Source organism: Pseudonaja textilis, chromosome 9, assembly GCF_049901715.1.
Source record: "Pseudonaja textilis isolate UNSWEBS1 chromosome 9, rPseTex1.2, whole genome shotgun sequence".
Taxonomy (NCBI): domain Eukaryota; kingdom Metazoa; phylum Chordata; class Lepidosauria; order Squamata; family Elapidae; genus Pseudonaja; species Pseudonaja textilis.
This window is the reverse complement of record NC_141998.1, coordinates 23,570,357-23,589,253: the sequence shown is the minus strand read 5'-3', so window position 1 is coordinate 23,589,253 and position 18,897 is coordinate 23,570,357. Positions and strand designations below refer to the sequence as shown.

General features: G+C 42.7%; 1 protein-coding gene and 1 long non-coding RNA gene across 2 annotated transcripts in view; one reads left to right on the top strand and one right to left on the bottom strand.

Annotated features, from left to right (window-relative positions):
* The window catches only part of LOC148125063 (uncharacterized), a 558,115-nt gene that overhangs the window by 159,561 nt on the left and 379,657 nt on the right, over positions 1 to 18,897 (bottom strand). The gene's annotated exons all lie outside the window — the stretch shown is intronic.
* Positions 1 to 18,897, top strand: part of LOC113441953 (tubulin-specific chaperone cofactor E-like protein) — a 75,751-nt gene that overhangs the window by 28,752 nt on the left and 28,102 nt on the right. Inside the window, exons 9-13 of the mRNA XM_087939156.1 lie at positions 1,873 to 1,937; positions 5,079 to 5,212; positions 6,692 to 6,979; positions 15,518 to 15,655; positions 16,939 to 17,104. Coding sequence (XP_087795282.1) covers positions 1,873 to 1,937; positions 5,079 to 5,212; positions 6,692 to 6,979; positions 15,518 to 15,655; positions 16,939 to 17,104 — 791 coding nt within the window. The remainder of the gene's footprint in view (positions 1 to 1,872; positions 1,938 to 5,078; positions 5,213 to 6,691; positions 6,980 to 15,517; positions 15,656 to 16,938; positions 17,105 to 18,897) is intronic.

Below are 18,897 nucleotides of genomic sequence, written 5' to 3'. Positions count from 1 at the left end.
TTAAATGCTTCTGCTAGATGAGATATAAGTCCTTAACATAATATAATTTCTACATTTTGTAATTAATGCGTTGCTGTCAAACATTTCAGGAAAATTAAGCTGCATACCTAATGAGGCAGCACCTCTCTTTGGGCATGTACACACACAAAATACATAGGACAGGTTTTATGCAACTTGATTGAATACTCTTTAAAGACTCAGCCAAGGTGACAGATAGCGGTGCAGGTAAAACAGTGATTGTGTGCAAATGCGCAGAGTCAGAAAGACAGAAAAAAAAGAGAGTTTTGAGCACTGACATCAGGCTGCTTCCCCCCTCTGGCCAGTTTCCCAAGACACGATAGAAACAGATAACTGCAACCAAGCCCTACATTAACAAAGATGGTTACATGTCTATGGAGGTTGTCAATCCTCCGGGTCATGGTTGTCCCAAAGGTGTTTTTGCAAAAGGCAACTGGACTTGCTCGTTTCCTTGTTTTTTTTTCTCCTTGAAAAGATTTTGCTTCTCCTCCAAGAAGCTTCTTCAACTCCTCACAACCGTAGAAGCGAAATGTTGCCTTTTGGAAAAGCACTTGCTTTCACTGGAATAATGCCACAGTTGTTCAGGACCAAGTCCCATTTTGTTCAGAGGTCTTTGGGGCGGTATGACTATTGGGCACAGATTCTGCACAGATGAAATTTTGCTAGCTTCTTCAACGGTTACAGAGGTTGCTAGCAAGATAACGTGTTGAGTTGTGGATCACTAGTGTGCGTGTGTGCTAATTTTCAAATCAGTTGGGTAGAAGTAGAAGTTGAGTTGGGAATTCTGTCAAAAGACAAATATTTTTATGGCTGTATATAACCACAATCCCTTGCTTCTCCTAATTCAGATTTGGAACAGAAACTGACTTCCATGAGAAAATGTGAGCTCTATGCGCAGGGACTTTACTCCCTCCCCAAAATGAAGTAGAAGCTTGTTAAGGGCTCTACAGTTCTTTAGTTCTGCATTTTTCAGGAGAACATAAATTTTGCCTCTATGGTAATGTAACTTTCAAATGAGGCAGGTTGGCAAATAGTAGTGAAACGGTGTGTACTTTACCTTAAAGTCTCTTCATGTATTCAATAATGCATGAGAAACTTCCACTGGGCCCCCCCAATAATTAAAACATCACCTAGGATGTATGTTTTATTTATGTAATTTTGCTTTTAGCTCCTCTTTCCTTGCCTCTTCTCAACTAACACACACATTTTTTTTGCAAGATGGGTATGCTTGTGACACAAAATATTAGCTTCTGCGTCCTTGTTTGTATTTTTCAAATCCCCAGTCAAGAAATGTTAAGTATTCTTCAGCTGGTTTGGGAGGGGAAGAAAGGAGGATTAGTTTAATCAAGGTTTAAAGTCTCTGCAACAAGAGCTCTCCATGCTCAATAATTGGCTCTCATTTTAGCATACAATGAAAAGCTCATCAGCCAAAAGCTTTGTACTGGAGCGATCACAGAGAAACTGAGGTTATTAAAAGATTGAACGCTTCCTCTGAGTGATATTCCCGTTAAATCCTATTTACTGCTGACCTTGGAAACTCTTCAGTCCTGACCCATCATTAGGCTGCATTTTTCATTTGAACCCATCATATAAAAAAAGGCAATTTACAGTACCTCTCCTTCCCCCTCCCACTTAACAAGGGTATTGACAGCTCCTGGGCTAATTGAGAAAGTCTAAGGTCTGCAGGTGTTTAAAAAAAAAAACCCCAACAACATTCATTCCCCAAATTTCTAGGCCCATCGGTCAATTTGGATGCTCCTTGATAGACATGCTTTTAATGGAGAATTGATGAACTGATCCCTGTAAATGGTTACGGGTTACACTTCTCTGGTTTTTGGTTTCTTCCCTTCTTAGGATGAATTATCCATCATTCTTCAGAAGCTGGGTGGCCTATATTTTTCTGCTTCTACAGTATCCAGGTTAGTATTTCAGGTTTTCAGCGTGGGATACCAAAATGTTCTCTGTTCATTCCGACAATCCACCGACATGGAAGGCATTAGGCAGGTTACATGAGAACCAAAGAGAGTATCCATCAGGAATCCTGTCCCTTACCACACATCCTCTGCTTTGTCTCTATGATGCTACCAAGAATACCTTCTTCAGACCTGTCTTAAGATTGTTTCATTCCGGTGTGACCTGAGCCTGCTACAAATACATGTGAATGTGACTACCCTGGTTAGCATTGTAGATTCTACGGCCCATCACCTGACCAGGATGAGAAGGTGACAAACAGGAATTGCGATGGATCCCATCTTCATGGTTTTGGAATTGGTGTGCATTCTAGAAAGACACGGTTGCATATGCCGGGACCTGGTTCCCACACTGCTGTAGAAATTCTACTTCTGACAAAAAAAAACCACACGGTAGAATTAAATTTGAAGCAATCGTTTTGTTATCTCGCAGGTGGATTCTGGTGAGGCTTCTTACCTGTGTAGCACCTGGAACAGGTGAGAGAAGCCAAGATTTCAGCTTAAAACAAAAAAGATATGAGGTCGGGTATAGAAGCACGACAAAATCTGAGGGTTTTGCCTTAAAATTTACCCTTTCCCCATGTCTCATACATCAAAAGCAAAACCTTGAGGCTTTTCATACTAAAGGATTATGTCACTCTGTCCCCAGGGAGCCAGTTTTTTTAAAAGTTTTTAATTCATCAACAGTGTCTCCCCACCCACCCATTTTTCCCTTTATTTTTTTAAATTTTGTTTCATTTGGCAATTTAATGAGATTTTAAATTTAAAGTCTATCCCACTCTAGTTGCTTGTGATATATCTGGCTCGACGGATGTGTTTCCTTGCTCAAGTTTTTTTGTTCGTGTGTTTGCTCCCTTGTAAAGAACTGTGCAGAATTTTGTAGGTCAAAAAGGTTAGGTGTTGAGTAGTTTCCTTAAAAAAAAACAAAAACCAACAACTTCAATTTCCCATGATTTTACAGCAGTTTAAGACCCTCCCTGGGAAAATTGCTTCTCCAAGTGGTTGTTAATCCTAATTCTGGTTTTTATATATATATATATTTTATATATATATATATGACTCCATATATATATATATGGAGGGGAAAAATGGGCTCAATGTTTTACATTGTCGAAAGTCTGTGTAAACCGTTTGTAAGGGGGCTAATGCAACTTTTAAAATGGGATGCAACTGTAACCGGTCTTTAATTTCTCCTTCCGTTCAATAATCGTGTCAAATTCTCAGAGGCTTCCTGGAAAGGCCCCTGCCATTTTCTTGGCGAGGTTTTTCAGAAGTGCTTTTCATTGCTCCCTTCCTATGGTTGAGAGAGGAGGATTGGCCCAAAGTCACCCAGCCAGCTTTCATGCCTAAGGAAGGACTAGAACTCGCGGCCTCCTGGTGATTGGTCCTAAGTCACCCATCCGGCTTGCATGCTTAATGTGGGACTAGAACTCTCTCAGTCTCTAGCCCGGTGCCTTCACCACATCTCCAAACTGGCTCAACAGCCCATTACTCATGCTTAAAAGATATATTGAAAAATTGACCTAATGCCAGAAGGGAGAAAAGGAACCTGAAAAAAAAAAAAAATAACCCCACATTTCACCGTGTAAGTTGAGATCTATCTGTGCATCTATTTTTGCCGCAATCAGATGCTTTTCGTTATCCATTGTCTGGCAAAATAATCTCTGCTGCAGCTTGCAAGTACAGTCCACATCCATGTGCAAGAAAGTGGGCCATCTGCCAGGTCCTCTAATTTTATTACACCCTCATCAAAAGTTTGCATGAGGGCCTTTAGAACAACTCTTTGGCAGCACACAGACTCACTGAGGCCCTGCTTTGTAGAGTAAAAACCCTCTGCAGTTCCTGCCGCTTGTCGAAATAAGCAAATATCCACGTTTTACTGTAAGCTTGCAAAAATTCAGCAATAAAATGGCATTTAGACAATTGATGCCCCTCTTCTGCAAGTCTTCACCTTCCTTCAACATCCGTTCCACCTGTCTCAAGTCTCCCTGAGACAGAAAGTACAGATATTCCACCGGCCTATTAAAAGACCAGCAAAGTTAAGTCCTCTCTCCATCCTCAAATACTGTTGTGGTTAGTCGGCAGCAGGTGCGGATGGCTGAGGAGAGCGAGGACTCAGATGAGGGGCCAGGACCATTAGGGAGTGGACTGCTGCCTTCAGAGATTGTGGGGGCTGGCAGCAGCAATGAGGAGGTTCCCGAGGAGCCTGTGCCAAGTGCGCGTGCACACAGGATTGCTCGCTGGAAAGAGCAGCTGCAACGGCACGGGCGACTCAGGAGTAAGGCTGCAAAGTAATGGCCCCTCCAAGAAGATAAAAGCCAGCTGTGAAACGAACATTCTTTGCAGAAGGCAAAGATGTTTTGAAACTCCAGCCTCATGGACATTCCAGTATCCTGAGTTTGTATTTGAAGATTCTTATTTTGCAAATTATTTCTTGTCTCTTATCTTTTGGCAGTCTTGCACAGTTTGGCAAGGCTTGTGGTTACCGCAGCTAATTATTTTGCAGAAGCATTAATAGGCTTCTGTTCCTTTTGGATTGTGTTTGATTTGTTGGAAAAGGGCGTGGGTCAGGACAAATACGTCCAGCTTATTACTAAAGTCATCATCTTTTAACAACCCCATAATCCCTTGCCAGGTGGAGTCCAGGCAACTGAATGGAGCTAGCAGATTGTTTTAATGGCTGGATGCCCTTCCTGTCACCAATGCGGAGTTTTTTGTCCACATATATTTTCCTTGTGCCCAGAGAGAGAAATATCTGCCTCTACCTACGATCAAACTCTCATAGCCTCCTGACTGTGAGGCGAGAGCTCCACCTCTAGGCCACTTCAGCGGATTCCTGATTATAATTTCATTTTAGTCTTCGTTAACTGATACTACTCTAGCCGATGACTAGAGTTTTATCAGTTAACAGACTAAGACTAAAATGAAATTAAAGGTAAATAAATAAAGGTGACCCTGGACTGCATTGTTTGCAAACATCCACCAGGGTGAAATAATGGAGCGGGTTTGGAGGAAGTAACAAGGGGTACAACATGAAATGTGGTTGGCACTAGAATAATTATTTTCTTTCTCCGTGTCTCTTTGTTGCAGCCCAGACTATGGGCATCTTGTACCCTTTTTGGCCCAATGACACCAAAACCCCCAAAGTGGATGACGGCAGCTCTTCAGAAATCAAGCTCTCCTTCCCCTTCATTTTCTTTGGCGCACCATACAGGACCATTTTTGTAAGTAAAAGCACCACTTGGTAAAGCCAAGGGCGCCTTTCCCCGCCATTAACATCTGCATTTTAAACAGCTCTCTCCGCCAGCCTTCCTCGGAGAAGAGGAAGATTAATGGTGTCCTCTCTGCCAAGTTCTTACACGTTATGAACGAGAGGGTCTATTATTAAGGAAATCAAGGGTGCGCTTAGGAGGCGAGGCGTGCGAGGGGCAAGATTATAAAAGCCCAGCAACAGCCTTGTGCAGTTGATTAAACACTCAAAACGACACGCAGGCTTTGGCATGCTAAGTATTGAGCCGGTGGCAGGAAAACTAGAATATGTCAAAGAGCTGCAGAAATATATATATATATTTCTTTTCTCAGGAAATTATTTCTGCTTTGAGGGTGGCTGTGTTTTTTTTCCTTAGCAGCTACATCGATTACTCTGCCTCCTAGGTTGCTGCTTCAAAAGAGAGCATTCTTTTTCCAAGGCAAGACTGAGAGGAGAGTACCAAACTCTTTCGTGCACACAGATGCACACGTGTACACACACACACACACACACACACACACACACACACACACACAATTCCCAATTTGGAATCTGGTTTCTCAGCAGACATTGGTCCATGCCACGAAGGACACCATTTGTGCAGGCTTTTGAATTTGTGGGTAGGAGTGAAATGGGGCTATGTGTCTCCTGGCCATGGGAATATTTGGGGTCTGGGGTACTTTTTGCTTAACAGTGGCAACGGGCCCCGTGGTTTTGTTTTGGTAAAAGACAGGCGGGGCAACTTTCAATTAAATCAGTTCTTTTCAATGGGTCCCAAAGGTGCTTTTTCTTCCCAAAAGGCAACTGGACTTTCTTGGGTTTTTTTCCCTTGAAAACATTTTGCTTCTCGTGCAAGAAGCCTTTTCCCTTCAATGTGGGCACAACAGAATGGAAGTCCTGGGCTTTCAGAGCCGCCATGGGGCAGTGGTTGGAGTGCAGTACTGCAGGCTACTTCTGCTGACTGCCAGCTGACTGCAATTTGGCAGTTCGAATCTCACCAGGTTCAAGGTTGACTCAGCCTTCCGTCCTTCCAAAGTGGGTAAAATGAGGACCCAGATTGTTGGGAGCAAGAGGCTGACTCTAAACTGCTTAGGGAGGGCTAGAAAGCACTGTGAAGTCTAAGCGCTATTGCTATCTTCCTTCCTTCCTTCCTTCCTTCCTTCCTTCCTTCCTTCCTTCCTTCCTTCCTTCCTTCCTCCTTCCTTCCTTCCTTCCTTCCTTATAAGCCTAAGTGCTATTGCTATAAGACTTGGATTCTGTGTTTCATTCCTCTGTCAAGGGGTCTCCACTCCGTTCCAACCTTCAAACACAGGGAGGACATAAAATGTAGAGCTCTATTTCCACCAAATAATTAAAGAGTCTCTACGTTCAACTTGTCTCGCCTCAACATGATGTTGAGCTCACATTGTAACTTCCGGCTAACCGCATGTCAATCTTCCCTCCTGGATTGCAGGTCAACAACAATGGAGTGGTTTCCTTTAATGTGCTGGTCAGCCAGTTTACCCCAGAATCCTTCCCTCTAGCTGATGGACGGGCTTTCATCGCTCCTTTCTGGGCAGATGTCCACAATGGCATCCAGGGAGAAATCTACTACCGGGAGACCACTGATCCCGTGCTGCTAAAGAAAGTCTCTAAAGATATCAGGAAGTATTTTAAGAACATGCCTTCCTTCACTGCCCTCTCGGTTTTTATCGCTACCTGGGATGAAGTCACTTTCTACGGAGGGAGTAGCACAACCCCGGTAAGGTCCACCATCTTGGTTCCTGCTAACAACTAACCTCCAAGTTTGTAGAAGAAGAGCTGTGTTAATTTGCTGGGCCCTGAAACCAGATGGAGTCTGGTAAAGAGTAGAGTAGAGTAGAGTAGAGTAGAGCAGAGTCAAATAGAATAGAATAGAATAGAATAGAATAGAATAGAATAGAATAGAATAGAATAGAATAGAATAGAATAGAATAGAATAGAATAGGAATAGGAATAGGAATAGGAATAGGAATAGGAATAGGAATAGGGAGTGGAGTGGAGTGGAGTGGAGTAGGGTAGGGTAGGGTAGGGTAGGGTAGAGTAGAGTAGAGTAGAGTAGAGTAGAGTAGAGTAGAGTAGAGTAACAGAGTTGGAAGGGACTTTGAAGGTCTTCTAGTCCAATCCCCAGCTTAGGCAGCAAGTCTTACACCATTCAGACAAATGGTTATCCAATCTCTTCTAAAAACCTTGAGTGTTGGAGCATTCACAACTTCTGGAGGCAAGTTGTTCCACTGGTTAATTGTTCTAACTGTCAAGAAATTTATCCTTAGTTCTAGGTTGCTTCTCTCCTTGATGAGTTTCCATCAATTGCTTCTTGTCCTGTCTTTGGAGAATAGCTTGACTCCCTCTTCTTTGGGGCAGCCCCTGAGATATTGGAAGACTGTTATCATGTCTCCCCTAGTCCTTCTTTTCATCAGACTAGACATACCCAAGTTATCCTGCATTGGACAACCATTTGTCTGAAATGGTACAGGGTTTCCTGCCTGAGCAGGGGGTTGGACTAGAAGACCTCCAAGATCCCTTCCAACTCTGTTATTCTGTTAGCTGTGCATCTCACAGCTGTTTTGCTAACCAGTTTTATTTACTTACAAAATTTATTTATTTAGCCCATCTTGGAGTTCAAGGGGACTCGGAGCAGTTCATGCTTTGGATTTAGCATGCTGGATAATCCTTCCCACCCCACCCTGTTTGTGTCTTGTGTCATTTGGTTGTGACAATCTGTGCAAAAGTAGCTTCATTGCAACTATATTCTCCAGAGTAGGGCATAAGATGGGTGCCTTCTTTAGCGTGCCGATGAGTGAACGGTGAACGATCTCAGCCGATCCATGGAGGATAGCAAATAAAACAGAGACATCACCCTGACAAATCTATAAAAGATTTTGAGGAAGCAGGGCGGGTTCATGGGGATTGGGATGAATCAACTTCCCTGCACCACATTAAATAAATCCTGGGCTGCCATCCCCTCTCTTTCAAATCTTGCAAGGTAGGATGAGAAAATGGAAGTCTATATTTTTTCCCCCCCCGAATGAAAAATACCTGATTTGCTGACCTCGTTTAATCATTATTTAAGCTACATTACAAGTAACCGACGTAATGATGAAGAATTGCACAGGCAGCGCTGTTAAGTATCCTTGGCGTGTTTCAACCATTAGTTCTCAGAATGGGCAGAGGTTTAAGCGCTATAATGTCTAGCCCTCGGCGATGTTGACTAGATATATGAGACCTCCAAAATGATGAATTCGGAGAGGCACATCGCGTGGGAAGGGGGCTGCACGATAGAAATACTGACGATTTTATTCAGTACCCTGTTTTTTCAGGAAACCAGCTGAGCCCTGGGGTGTCAAAGTCAATTTCTTTGAGGTCCACATCAGGGATTGTGCTTGACTTTCGGGACTGGGATGGGCGTGGCCGGAGTGGGCATGGTCAGCTTGATGTCACTCGTGTTGGGTGACCCAAGTGCTCTGCCAACAAAAATGGGCTCCCGAGCTCCGTTTTCGCTGGCAAAGGCACTGCAGGCTGGTCCTTTGCTATTTTTAGGGTGGTCCTGCGGGCCAGATCTAAGCACCCTGCAGGCCACATCTGTGTTCTGACCCAAACCCTTGTCCAATAAAACAAACATGAACCAAAGGGAACAGAAACCTTTTAATGATTCTTACCAATCCCCGGTTAAAAGGCTGATACAAACTAATTAACTTTGATAAGCATGAGCCTCACCAAAACTGTGCAAGACTGCCAAGAATCACAGATAAGAAATATTTCACAACACAAGAGTCTTCAAATACCAAATTCAGATACTGGAATGTCCATGAGGCTGAGTTTTAAAATGTCTTTGCTTCCTGCAAAGAACTTTCATTTCACAGCTGGCTTTTATCTTCTTGAAGGAGGGGCCATTACCTTGCAGCCTTACTCCCAAGTAGCCCAAGCTGCAATTGCTCTTTCCTGCGAGCAACTTTGTGTACACATGCACTTGGCACAGGCTCCTCGGGAACCTCTTCATCACTGCTGCCAGCCCCCACAATCTCTGAAGGCAGCAGTCCACTCCTTAATGGTCCTGGCCCCTCATCTGAGGCCTCGCTCTCCTCACCTGTCCACACCTGCTGCTGGCTAACAATCTGGCCCCCAGGCCTTGAGTTTGACACCCCTGAGCTAAGTGCTTCCTAGGTTATTACTGGGGAAATGTGACTTCTTGGAAGGCAGTTTTCTCTGGGTTTTGCAAGGCAGGTTGGAGTTTTGAATTTAAGCATATTTTACGGGGAAATCCATTTTCATACTTACGGCCGTTGCAACATCCCCATGGCCACATGATCAAACTTAAAGTGCATAGCAATGGACTCATATTTATGGCGGTTGCAGTGCCCCTGGGTTACGTGACCTTCTAAGAAGCAAAAGGCTACCTGTAGTTTCCTTTTTAAAAAAAATAGGATAGAACCTCTTTGTGTCTCTGTGTCATATAATAGATGTGGGTATGTATATAATTTTGTATTTATTTATCTTGTCATGTTTAAGTAGTGTAATATTGGAGGTGGTGACCCTTAAGAACTGTATGCAACTAACTTTCATTTTTAATGTATAACGATTAGCGTACATTCAAAGTGTCAATAAAGTTATTCTATTCTATTCTTATTCTATTCTAATTCTTATTATTCTATTCTATTCTATTCTATTCTATTCTATTCTATTCTATTCTATTCTATTCTATTCCATTCCATTCCATTCCATTCCATTCCATTCCATTCCATTCCATTCCATTCCATTCCATTCTTATTCTATTCTATTCTATTCTATTCTATTCTATTCTATTCCATTCCATTCCATTCCATTCCATTCTTCTTCTCTTCTCTTCTCTTCTCTTCTCTTCTCTTCTCTTCTCTTCTCTTCTCTTCTCTTCTCTTCTCTTCTTGTTCTAGTCTGTTCTATTTTTATTCTATTCCATTCTTATTCTATTCTTATTCTAATTGTCAAGAAGCCCATTAAGAGATACCCCCATAGAAAATTTACTTATAATTACATAGCCCATCCATATATCTTTACTTCTCTTCTATCACGTTAAATATGAATAACAGCACCGTGACTGAGCCGACAAGAAACAAACACATCTTTGCAAGCGCCTGGTCTTCCCTTCCCCATGAATGTACCACTTTCTGAGATCCCTTTGCTCTTTTTTTTTTTTAAAAAAACCCCGTATTTTATGCCCCATGTTCAAAGATGGAGCTGGAAGCAAGAATAGCATCGGGCGCATTCGGTACGGGAGGGTTAGGGCATGAGCCGCTTCCATTTTTATCTGCCCCTGCTTGCCTCCGAAATGAAAGCAGAGGAACACGAAAACCTGCCAGGGTTCGCTTCAAAGAGAGAGTGCTGCAGTTTGTGGCGTTGCATTTTTATAGGATTATCATTGTATTGCTCTCTCATCCCTTTCCTGGATGAGAATGGGTTATTTTCCAGGGGTGACGGAAGACAGCTGTCTGTTTAATAAATGCATAGTTCGGAAGGAGCAGTGGGATGATTGTAATATCCCAATTTGAAGCCCGGCCAAAAACGCTGGGTGAGCGTTAGCCTCCCACTACAATATATGAATGTTTCCCTTGCCAGGCAGCTGCAAATCTTTCTCAATGGAACTGAAGTTCGAGGCCCAACTGGATTCAGCCTGTTCTGACCCAGCCTTAGCAGAAGCAAGAAACCGACTCCTTGTCGCGAAAAACCCCTCTTTTTTTTTTTTTACCTCTTGTGAATTGTGAAAAGTCCAGGCAATAGTCCTTCAAAGAGTTAACGGCAGTAACAGACCTTATCAGTCCCTTGCAATAATTGCAAGGCCATGAGCTCCCAGCCAAAAGGCTGCAAATTAAGTTCTGGCAAGCAGTCTCTGCGGCACGAAACGTAATGAGCAAAATCTTCAGAAAAACCAACTGTTGTCTCCTCTGACAACCACTCCCCTTTCCTTCTATTTATTCCCCCAGCCAGAGAGGGGCTGTGCAGCGTCCATGTGTGCTTTGCTTCCTGAGACGACTCCCTGACTACCACTGTTCCCCTCTCCTAACAGCTCTGCACATACGCGTGTCTGGAACAGGCCCCAGCTGTTCTTCCTCCTCACTCATTTCAGCTTCCAAAGGCAGCTGCCCTCTCCAGTGGCTGGGAAATGTCGGACAGTCCTGGCTCTATCTCTGCATCCGACGCTGAGCATCATCAGAGCCTTCCCCAGGCTCCAGAACTGGCTCAAGTTCCTCCCCAACCTTCTCAGTGTCCGAGTCCTGCAGCTGGCAGGACACAGCCCAGCCCAGCCTGTAGATCTTGGTTTCTGCAATACATGTTTACGGCAAAGTCTGCAATGGTGGGATTTTTCCTCAATCTCTCAGTTGATTTTTGCCTCCCTTGGACTGGGAGACCTCTAAGGTCCTTCCTGTTTTTTCTCTTGGCTTCTGAAGAAGCTAGCAACTCTGGGAGGATTTAAATATAGCCCTCCTGTGGTCCTTTTCCCTACTGGCTGATAGGGGATGTGGGGTCTCACAAAGCAAACCTTAACTAAAGCTAAGCCTTAACTAAAAATCCCACAAATCGATGGGATTTTTAAAAGACCCAATGAGGTTCAAGAGACCTTAATTAAAACGGAAGCAGTTGAAATCTCCTAGCGAAGGTACAGGATCTTCCTTCCTCCTTTCCTATCTATGGACTGATTGACCGGATTGGAAAACCAAACCACGTATGTAAAACCCCTATGATCTGGGGGGGTTTTTTGGTTTTTTTTAAACCGAATAACAATTTCTTACTTCACCTCCCTTAAATATAAATGAGTAAAACTAGCTTCAGGAGTTACGACGCGTGCTTGCTACACCAACCTGATTTTAATTGCTCCAAATGGTGTAATAACGCTATTAAATTCAGCAAGTAAAGCCGTTGGTCAGAAGGTGAGGCGGGGGAAGCCAAGCTGTTGCATCAGGTGGCTATAATGAGATTTTTCTATATAAGCGCTTGCCATGGAGAGGCTGTAACAGAAAGCTACCATCATCAAAACGGCTCTGGACTTCTTCCAGACCATATGCAACGGGCAGATTATGTAGTAGGCATTATGAAATCCCCTTTTGTTTAATTCTCAGAGGTTGAGGTGTCTCAACTCTGACCCTACATCTGCCTTTGAGTGGGTGCGGTTTGAAATATCACCTGTCGGACTATTTTAAGCTTCCTTGATTCTTATTTTGACCTTCCAGTTTTATGAGTAGATTTTAAAATGACTTGACTGACTTTGATTTGTTGCTCTGACCCTCTTGAAGCTCAGCCAGGACATCCTAAAGAAGCGAGTCCCAGACTGGGAGGGTTGGAACTGCCTCCTCAGAGTACAACGCGATCCCATCTTTAGCCTACTAATAAGGAAAATATTAGTATCAAGAGGTTTTATTGCAACCACAGTGCAATCACAGTTATCTAATGGCCTCGCTTTAATTATTGAAATTGTGTTTGTTATTGGCAGTTTTCTTTCATTGTAGGGCAATGCAAGGGAAGGAAACACATCAGAAATGGAGAGAGGGGCTGATTGTCCTTTGATTTGTGGGCATGCAAGAGAAAGCAGAACTGAATATGTCTCCCTTGGCCCATATTTTCCTATTTAGATTTAATAGTGGGATCAGCACAATTTGTGGCTTGGAAATAGAAAGGAAAAAAAAATCCAAAATGGAATAGAATTCCTTATTGGCCAAGTGTTATTGGACACACAAGGAATTGCCTTGGTGCAAATGCTCTCAGTGTACATAAAATAAAAGATTTGTCAAGAATCATAAGGTACAACACTTAATAATAGTCATGGGGTACAATAAGCAATCAACCACCACAAGAGATGGTCAAGGACCAATCAGACCCACACTTTTACTGTGCCACATCACTGTGCATTTGTACATGTGGATAAACTGTAACTAAATTAAGACATGGATATTAAATCTGGAACAAACCGATGACAAACTGATAACAGATAATCAGAGTTGGAAGGGACCTTGTAGGTCATCTAGTCCCTACACCATTTCTGACAAATGGCAGTCCAATCTCTTCTTGAAAATCTCAAGAGATGGTGCTCCCACAACTTCTGAAGGCAACTTCTGTTCCATTGGTTGATTGTTCTCACTGTCAGAAAATTCCTCCTTATTTCCAGGTTAAATCTCCCATTGTTCAATTTCCATCCATTATTCCTAGTCTGGCCTACAGGCGCTTTAGAAAATAGCTTGACCCCGTCCTCCCTGTGGCAGCCCCTCAAATACTAGAAGGCTGGTCTCCTGTCTCCCCTGGTCCTTTTCTTCCCTAGACTAGCCAAGCCCAGTTCCTGTAACCATTCATTGTATGTTTTAGTCTCCAGTCCCCTAATCATCCTGGTTGCTCTTCTCTGTACTTTTTCTAGAGTCTCAACACTGTTTTTATAGTCTGGTGACCAAAACTGGATGCAGTACTCTAGGTGTGGTCTTACTAAGGCTTTATAGAGTGATATTAGTACTTCGCTTGATCTTGATTGTATCCCTCTGTTAATATATATGATCTGGTGGTTTTGCTGCTTGTGGATGGATTGCTTTCAGTATAAAATCCTGTGGACTATCCCAATGGCTCTCAAATGTTGGGGCACCAAGGACCGGTTCTGTGGAGAGTGTTTTTTTCCATAGACTGAAGAGGGTGTGGTTTCGTGCTCTTCCTACATCCCATAGATAGGTCTTCACTTATTTGTGTGGACCAGTTTGTGCTGGTCCACGAATCGGGGATTGGGGACCCCTGGGCTATCCTACAAATTTTGTTGTTGTTAGTTGTGAAGTCATGTCTGACCCATCGTGACTCCATGGACAACGTTCCTCCAGGCCTTCCTGTCCTCTACGATCTTCTGGAGTCCATTTAAGCTCACACCGACTGCTTCAGTGACTCCATACAGCCCCCTCCTTCTCTGCCGTCCCCTTCTTCTTCTTTGGCCCTCCTTAGTTCCCAGCATTAGGCTCTTCTCCAGGGAGTCCTTCCTTCTCATGAGGTGGCCAAAGTCTTGGAGTTTCATCTTCAGGATCTGGCCTTCTAAAGAGCAGTCAGGGTGGATCTCCTCTAGGACTGACCGGTTGGATTGCCTTGCGATCCAAGGGACTCGCAGGAGTCTTCTCCAGCCCCAGAGTTCAAAGGCCTCCATTCTTTGGGGCTCAGCATTAGGTTGGCATTATTGCACCATCTTCAAAGAGGAAAGAACCAAATAAGATACAAGCTTGGGTGGATAAATGTGGAAGTTTGAACAAACTTTTATTCGTGCTTTTCCTGTTCTTACTCTAACACTGCCATCTAAAGGACATGCAAGGGATAAAGTCATTAAACGGTGAAGGTTTCGTTGAGGTGACATTCCAGATGTCGAGACCGGTGGATGATGACATTGGGCTCAAAGGCTGAATGATAGGGGCTTCTTTAATAAGTTCAGACTAGATAATCATAACTCTTTGACCAGATATATTGTCTATTATATGCGTGTTACATGGGATCTGATCTGCTGTTGGACGTTTTTATTAATTTATTTTTTTCTTTCTTCTGGACGAAAACTTTATTTCAGTATAAGATATGTGGGTAGGTAGAAGACCCGTACAAACTGCGAGCCACAGTTATGACACATTGGAGGGATTAACTGACTCTCTCTCTCTTGTTTTCCAAAATTCAGCATTATTTCCCTAACCCGTTTTGCCTTTCTCATTTTAAAATCCGCTTAGGTTTATTTTTAAAGGAATTAATGAGTTTCTTCCCCCCTGGAAAGTTAACATAATTCAGGTTTATAAAATTGGCTTCAAGTTCAGAAACTAGATGAACTAAATCCACTTTAAAAAAAAAGTGTTTTGAAAAGCGTCAGAGTATATTCATGAACTGGAATAGAGCTTGGTAACAAGGTCAGCCAATAAGAACTGAAACTTAAAGTGAGAATGTGGGCATGGTTTATCTCTGTTCTGTGCTCAGCTGTAAAGTGAAAGAGAAAGTAACGTGCTTGCTTGTTTGCTGAACTAAAACGAAACTGATGTCTGTTTCTGAGTTCCTGAGTTTGCAGTTTTGCTCTGAACCTGTAACATATCTGCTTCTGTTTGAGTTTGCTCCATGTTGGAGAAATCTACAACTGGTATTGTAAAATTTACTTTATGTATTTATAAAGAAGTTAAATGAAGCCTCAGTCATCTGTGTTTACTTTTCTGGTGCTGGATTTACGCTGCAATACTCTGAACAAAAAGTAATTTCCTTTAGAAAGAAGAGTTGGTCTCTGATTAAACAGTTGTATTTTAAACAGGTGAACACTTTCCAAGCGCTCCTTATCTCGGATGGAACATCCTCCTTTGCCATGTTCAATTATGAAGAAATTAACTGGACCACTGGAACGGCGAGTGGAGGGGACCCTCTAACTGGTCTCGGTGGAGTGATGGCCCAGGTAGGATAATTAGATGACCATTATGGGCTTCCTATTCACACAACAGCTCTGTATGCAGCATCCCTGGAAAAAGATTACCTGTATTTTGCCAAGAAAATAAAGAACTAAATAGCCAATTTGGAACCCAGGAGATTTAACCGTTCTTTTGGATAATCATGGGATAGTTGATTATCATCGTCTGAGTCTGTGTTTACAATAATCCAAGCCTTGTAAAATCGCTTGCATTAGAGATGTGCAAAGGATTCTGAAATCAATATGTGGAAATTCAAACAATTTTCAATATCCCTGGAATTGGCAGTCCCTTCTAAGGAAAGAAAGTTTCAGCTTCAAAACCCTTTTTGTATCTCAATATTATTGACATGAAGAATTTGACACACTCTATTATTGCTGGCCAGATGGGGGGGGAAGGCACTATAATGCAAAGAAGATTGCCTGACTCCATTAATTAACACAGAAAGGGGATACTTGTGATGGTATGTGGGAATGACCTTGGGAGAGGGAGGAAGACTCACAGAAACAATTTGATAAGAGGCAGCTCAATCCGCAGGTGGAGAAGAATGTGAGAAGCACTTCACAAAGGATTCTCCCTGGTTTTCTGGAGACTAAAAAGAGAGGAGGGGAGAAATTTTCAACCTTGCAAGATTCCATTCATGTCGCTTACAATAAAAATTATGCTGGTGCTCCTGATAGTGTTTCTTGCCTGGACTACCACCAAGGGCTCACAATATGTGACATCTTTTTCCTGTAATTTCTGGGTCTGGGGGAGAAGAGAGCTATTTCCTTCCCATAGTTCTCAGAGCCTGAAGTGTCCATGACATTGACTATATGGTCTCCGGGCCACTTGAGGTTCTACCGTACTACAATGGTGAGAGGCAGTTGGTGGGATTCAACCGGTATAACCAGTGACCGAATGCGCAGCGTTTGAAAACCGCCCATTTTCAGCTCCAAAACTTTCCTTCTACTACAGCCCCGGCGAGTAAAACAGCTAAAACGTGGTGATCTGCTGCGTTGCACAAATCAGCTGAGCTGCAAAACGTAGAAATATAGAACAGACTAGGGCAGGGTTGGGTGGCCGAGGCCAACCAATCGCCGGAACTACCGGTTCACTCGAACCGGTCTGAATCAGCTGAATCCCACCCTGGGTGAGAGGTTAAGGTGTGACAGATCTTTTGTCTTCAAGGTACCGAGGATGATGTCGGTTGGAAGAAAAGCATCGAAGATGAAGCTCGTCAGGTGAAGTTCCAGGTCATTTAAAGGGGACTCTCTTCTTTTCGGTCTTCTAGGCTGGCTTCAACGGTGGAAACAGTACCAACTATTTTAGCATTCCTGGTTCCAGAACCCCAGACATTGTCAACATCGAAGAGACCACCAATGTCAATGTGCCAGGTCGTTGGGTATTCAAAATTGATGGTAGGGAGATTGATCCAGCCAATGGATGCAGTTTTAGAGGTAAGCAAGTATAGGAAACTGCTTGGGTCATGTAGAAGCAGGTGGGTTTTTGTTTTGTTTTGTTAGATTCCAGACAGTTTTGCCAAGATGGAACCAGGCACTGTCTGCATATCCAGTGATTCATACCACCTCCACTTTCCCTGAATGCTTAATATGCAACATTCTTCTCTGATTCTCATTTATTAGATCACATCAGCACTCTAAATACCTCTAACGTGCTTAATAGAACTGCCACTGGCTACTAGCAAATAAAATTAATTTTTGGGTACACTGGAGAGGGGTTTTCCGTGGATAACTCTTCAAGCTGGCAAAGCAACACAGTGACCTCTTCTCAAATTGAAATGGGTTAATAATGACTTTAGGTGTTGGATTGTTTAAGTTTTCTCCTTTTGGGATTGCATGTTTTGATTGTCTTCGGCGTGGAAAGGCAAACTATAAATTGAACATATAACCCCTTCCTGCTGCTTAGGGATTCCTACTTAGGACAAACGCAAACAGAATTTCAAGAGCAATGTGACTTTTTTTCTTCTTCAAAGAATTCCTGGGTGAGGGGGGATCTGAAAATGGTAGCTCTTCGTGGGAGTTTGTGCGATATTGTTGCCATTTCTTGGTGTTATCCATCAGCATTGATTGTCATTGGTATAAAGTGCCATTCAGCCTTTTATTTTGCTATGCCAGATAATGAAGAACAAATCTAGCTGAGGCTGTTAAGAGCTTTTCACAATTATTTTAAAAATGGTTTTATGTAAAGCATTGTTCCCTCACTTCTTATCTGTGCTAGTAATAACGAACAGGGGCATGGGTAAACTGTATTACTCTATCAGAGCAAAAGGTCTGGCAAGAATATGGCAATGTTTTAATACATTTACTGTGATACCAGCATATTGGTTCCATTGGCTGCAAGAGAGAAGATGTTTAAGTATTGCACACCGCCAGTTAGCCAAGAAACGTAACCCCAATGTGATCCATTTCTTGTAGATCCAAATAAATCCAAAATCCAAATGGAATGGTGAAATACAGATTTAACCAATTCCTTGTTGTTGTTATTATTAGTAGTATCATCGTCATTATTATCATCACCTTCCATAAGTGAATTCATGAAAATAGACCTCAAAACCACTATCCATTTTATTCTCGCGACAAATCTGATTTTTTTCCTCAGCCTGGCCAATCTCCAGGTGTGTAAATTTCAGTTCCCAACGTTCTTTACAATGGCCAACCTGGCTGCAGAATTTTGAGAGGTGAAGTTCCATCGATTTGGGGGGCCATCCAGAAACCACATCAAGTCCCAGCATGGAGATGGGTTGTCATAATAACAATAACAACATCAACAATGATACTAGAAATAGAACGACTATGGCAAAGGCAAGCAAGGGTAGGACCAATCGTAATAGGCGCCTTGAGTGCAGTCCGAAAACAACTGGAGCACCATTCGAACACCATCATTGGCATTGACAAATGCGCCATCCGTCAATTGCAGAAGGCAGCTGTCCTTGGAACAGCTTCCATCCTGCGGTGATATCTGTATCACCATCAAACATCCAGATTTGCCTATCCCAGGTCCTTGGTAAGGACTCGATAGGGAGACAAAAATGCCAAACCCAGTCTGAACATCTGGCTGACTGTACAATTACTATTACTATTATTATTGTTGTTATTATTATTATTATTATAATAATAATAATAATAATAATAATAATAATAATAATAATAATAATAATTTGCCTAAAGACCTAGGCAAGCACTTAAAAATTGACAAGATCACCCTTGGTCAGCTGCAGAAGGCCACCTTA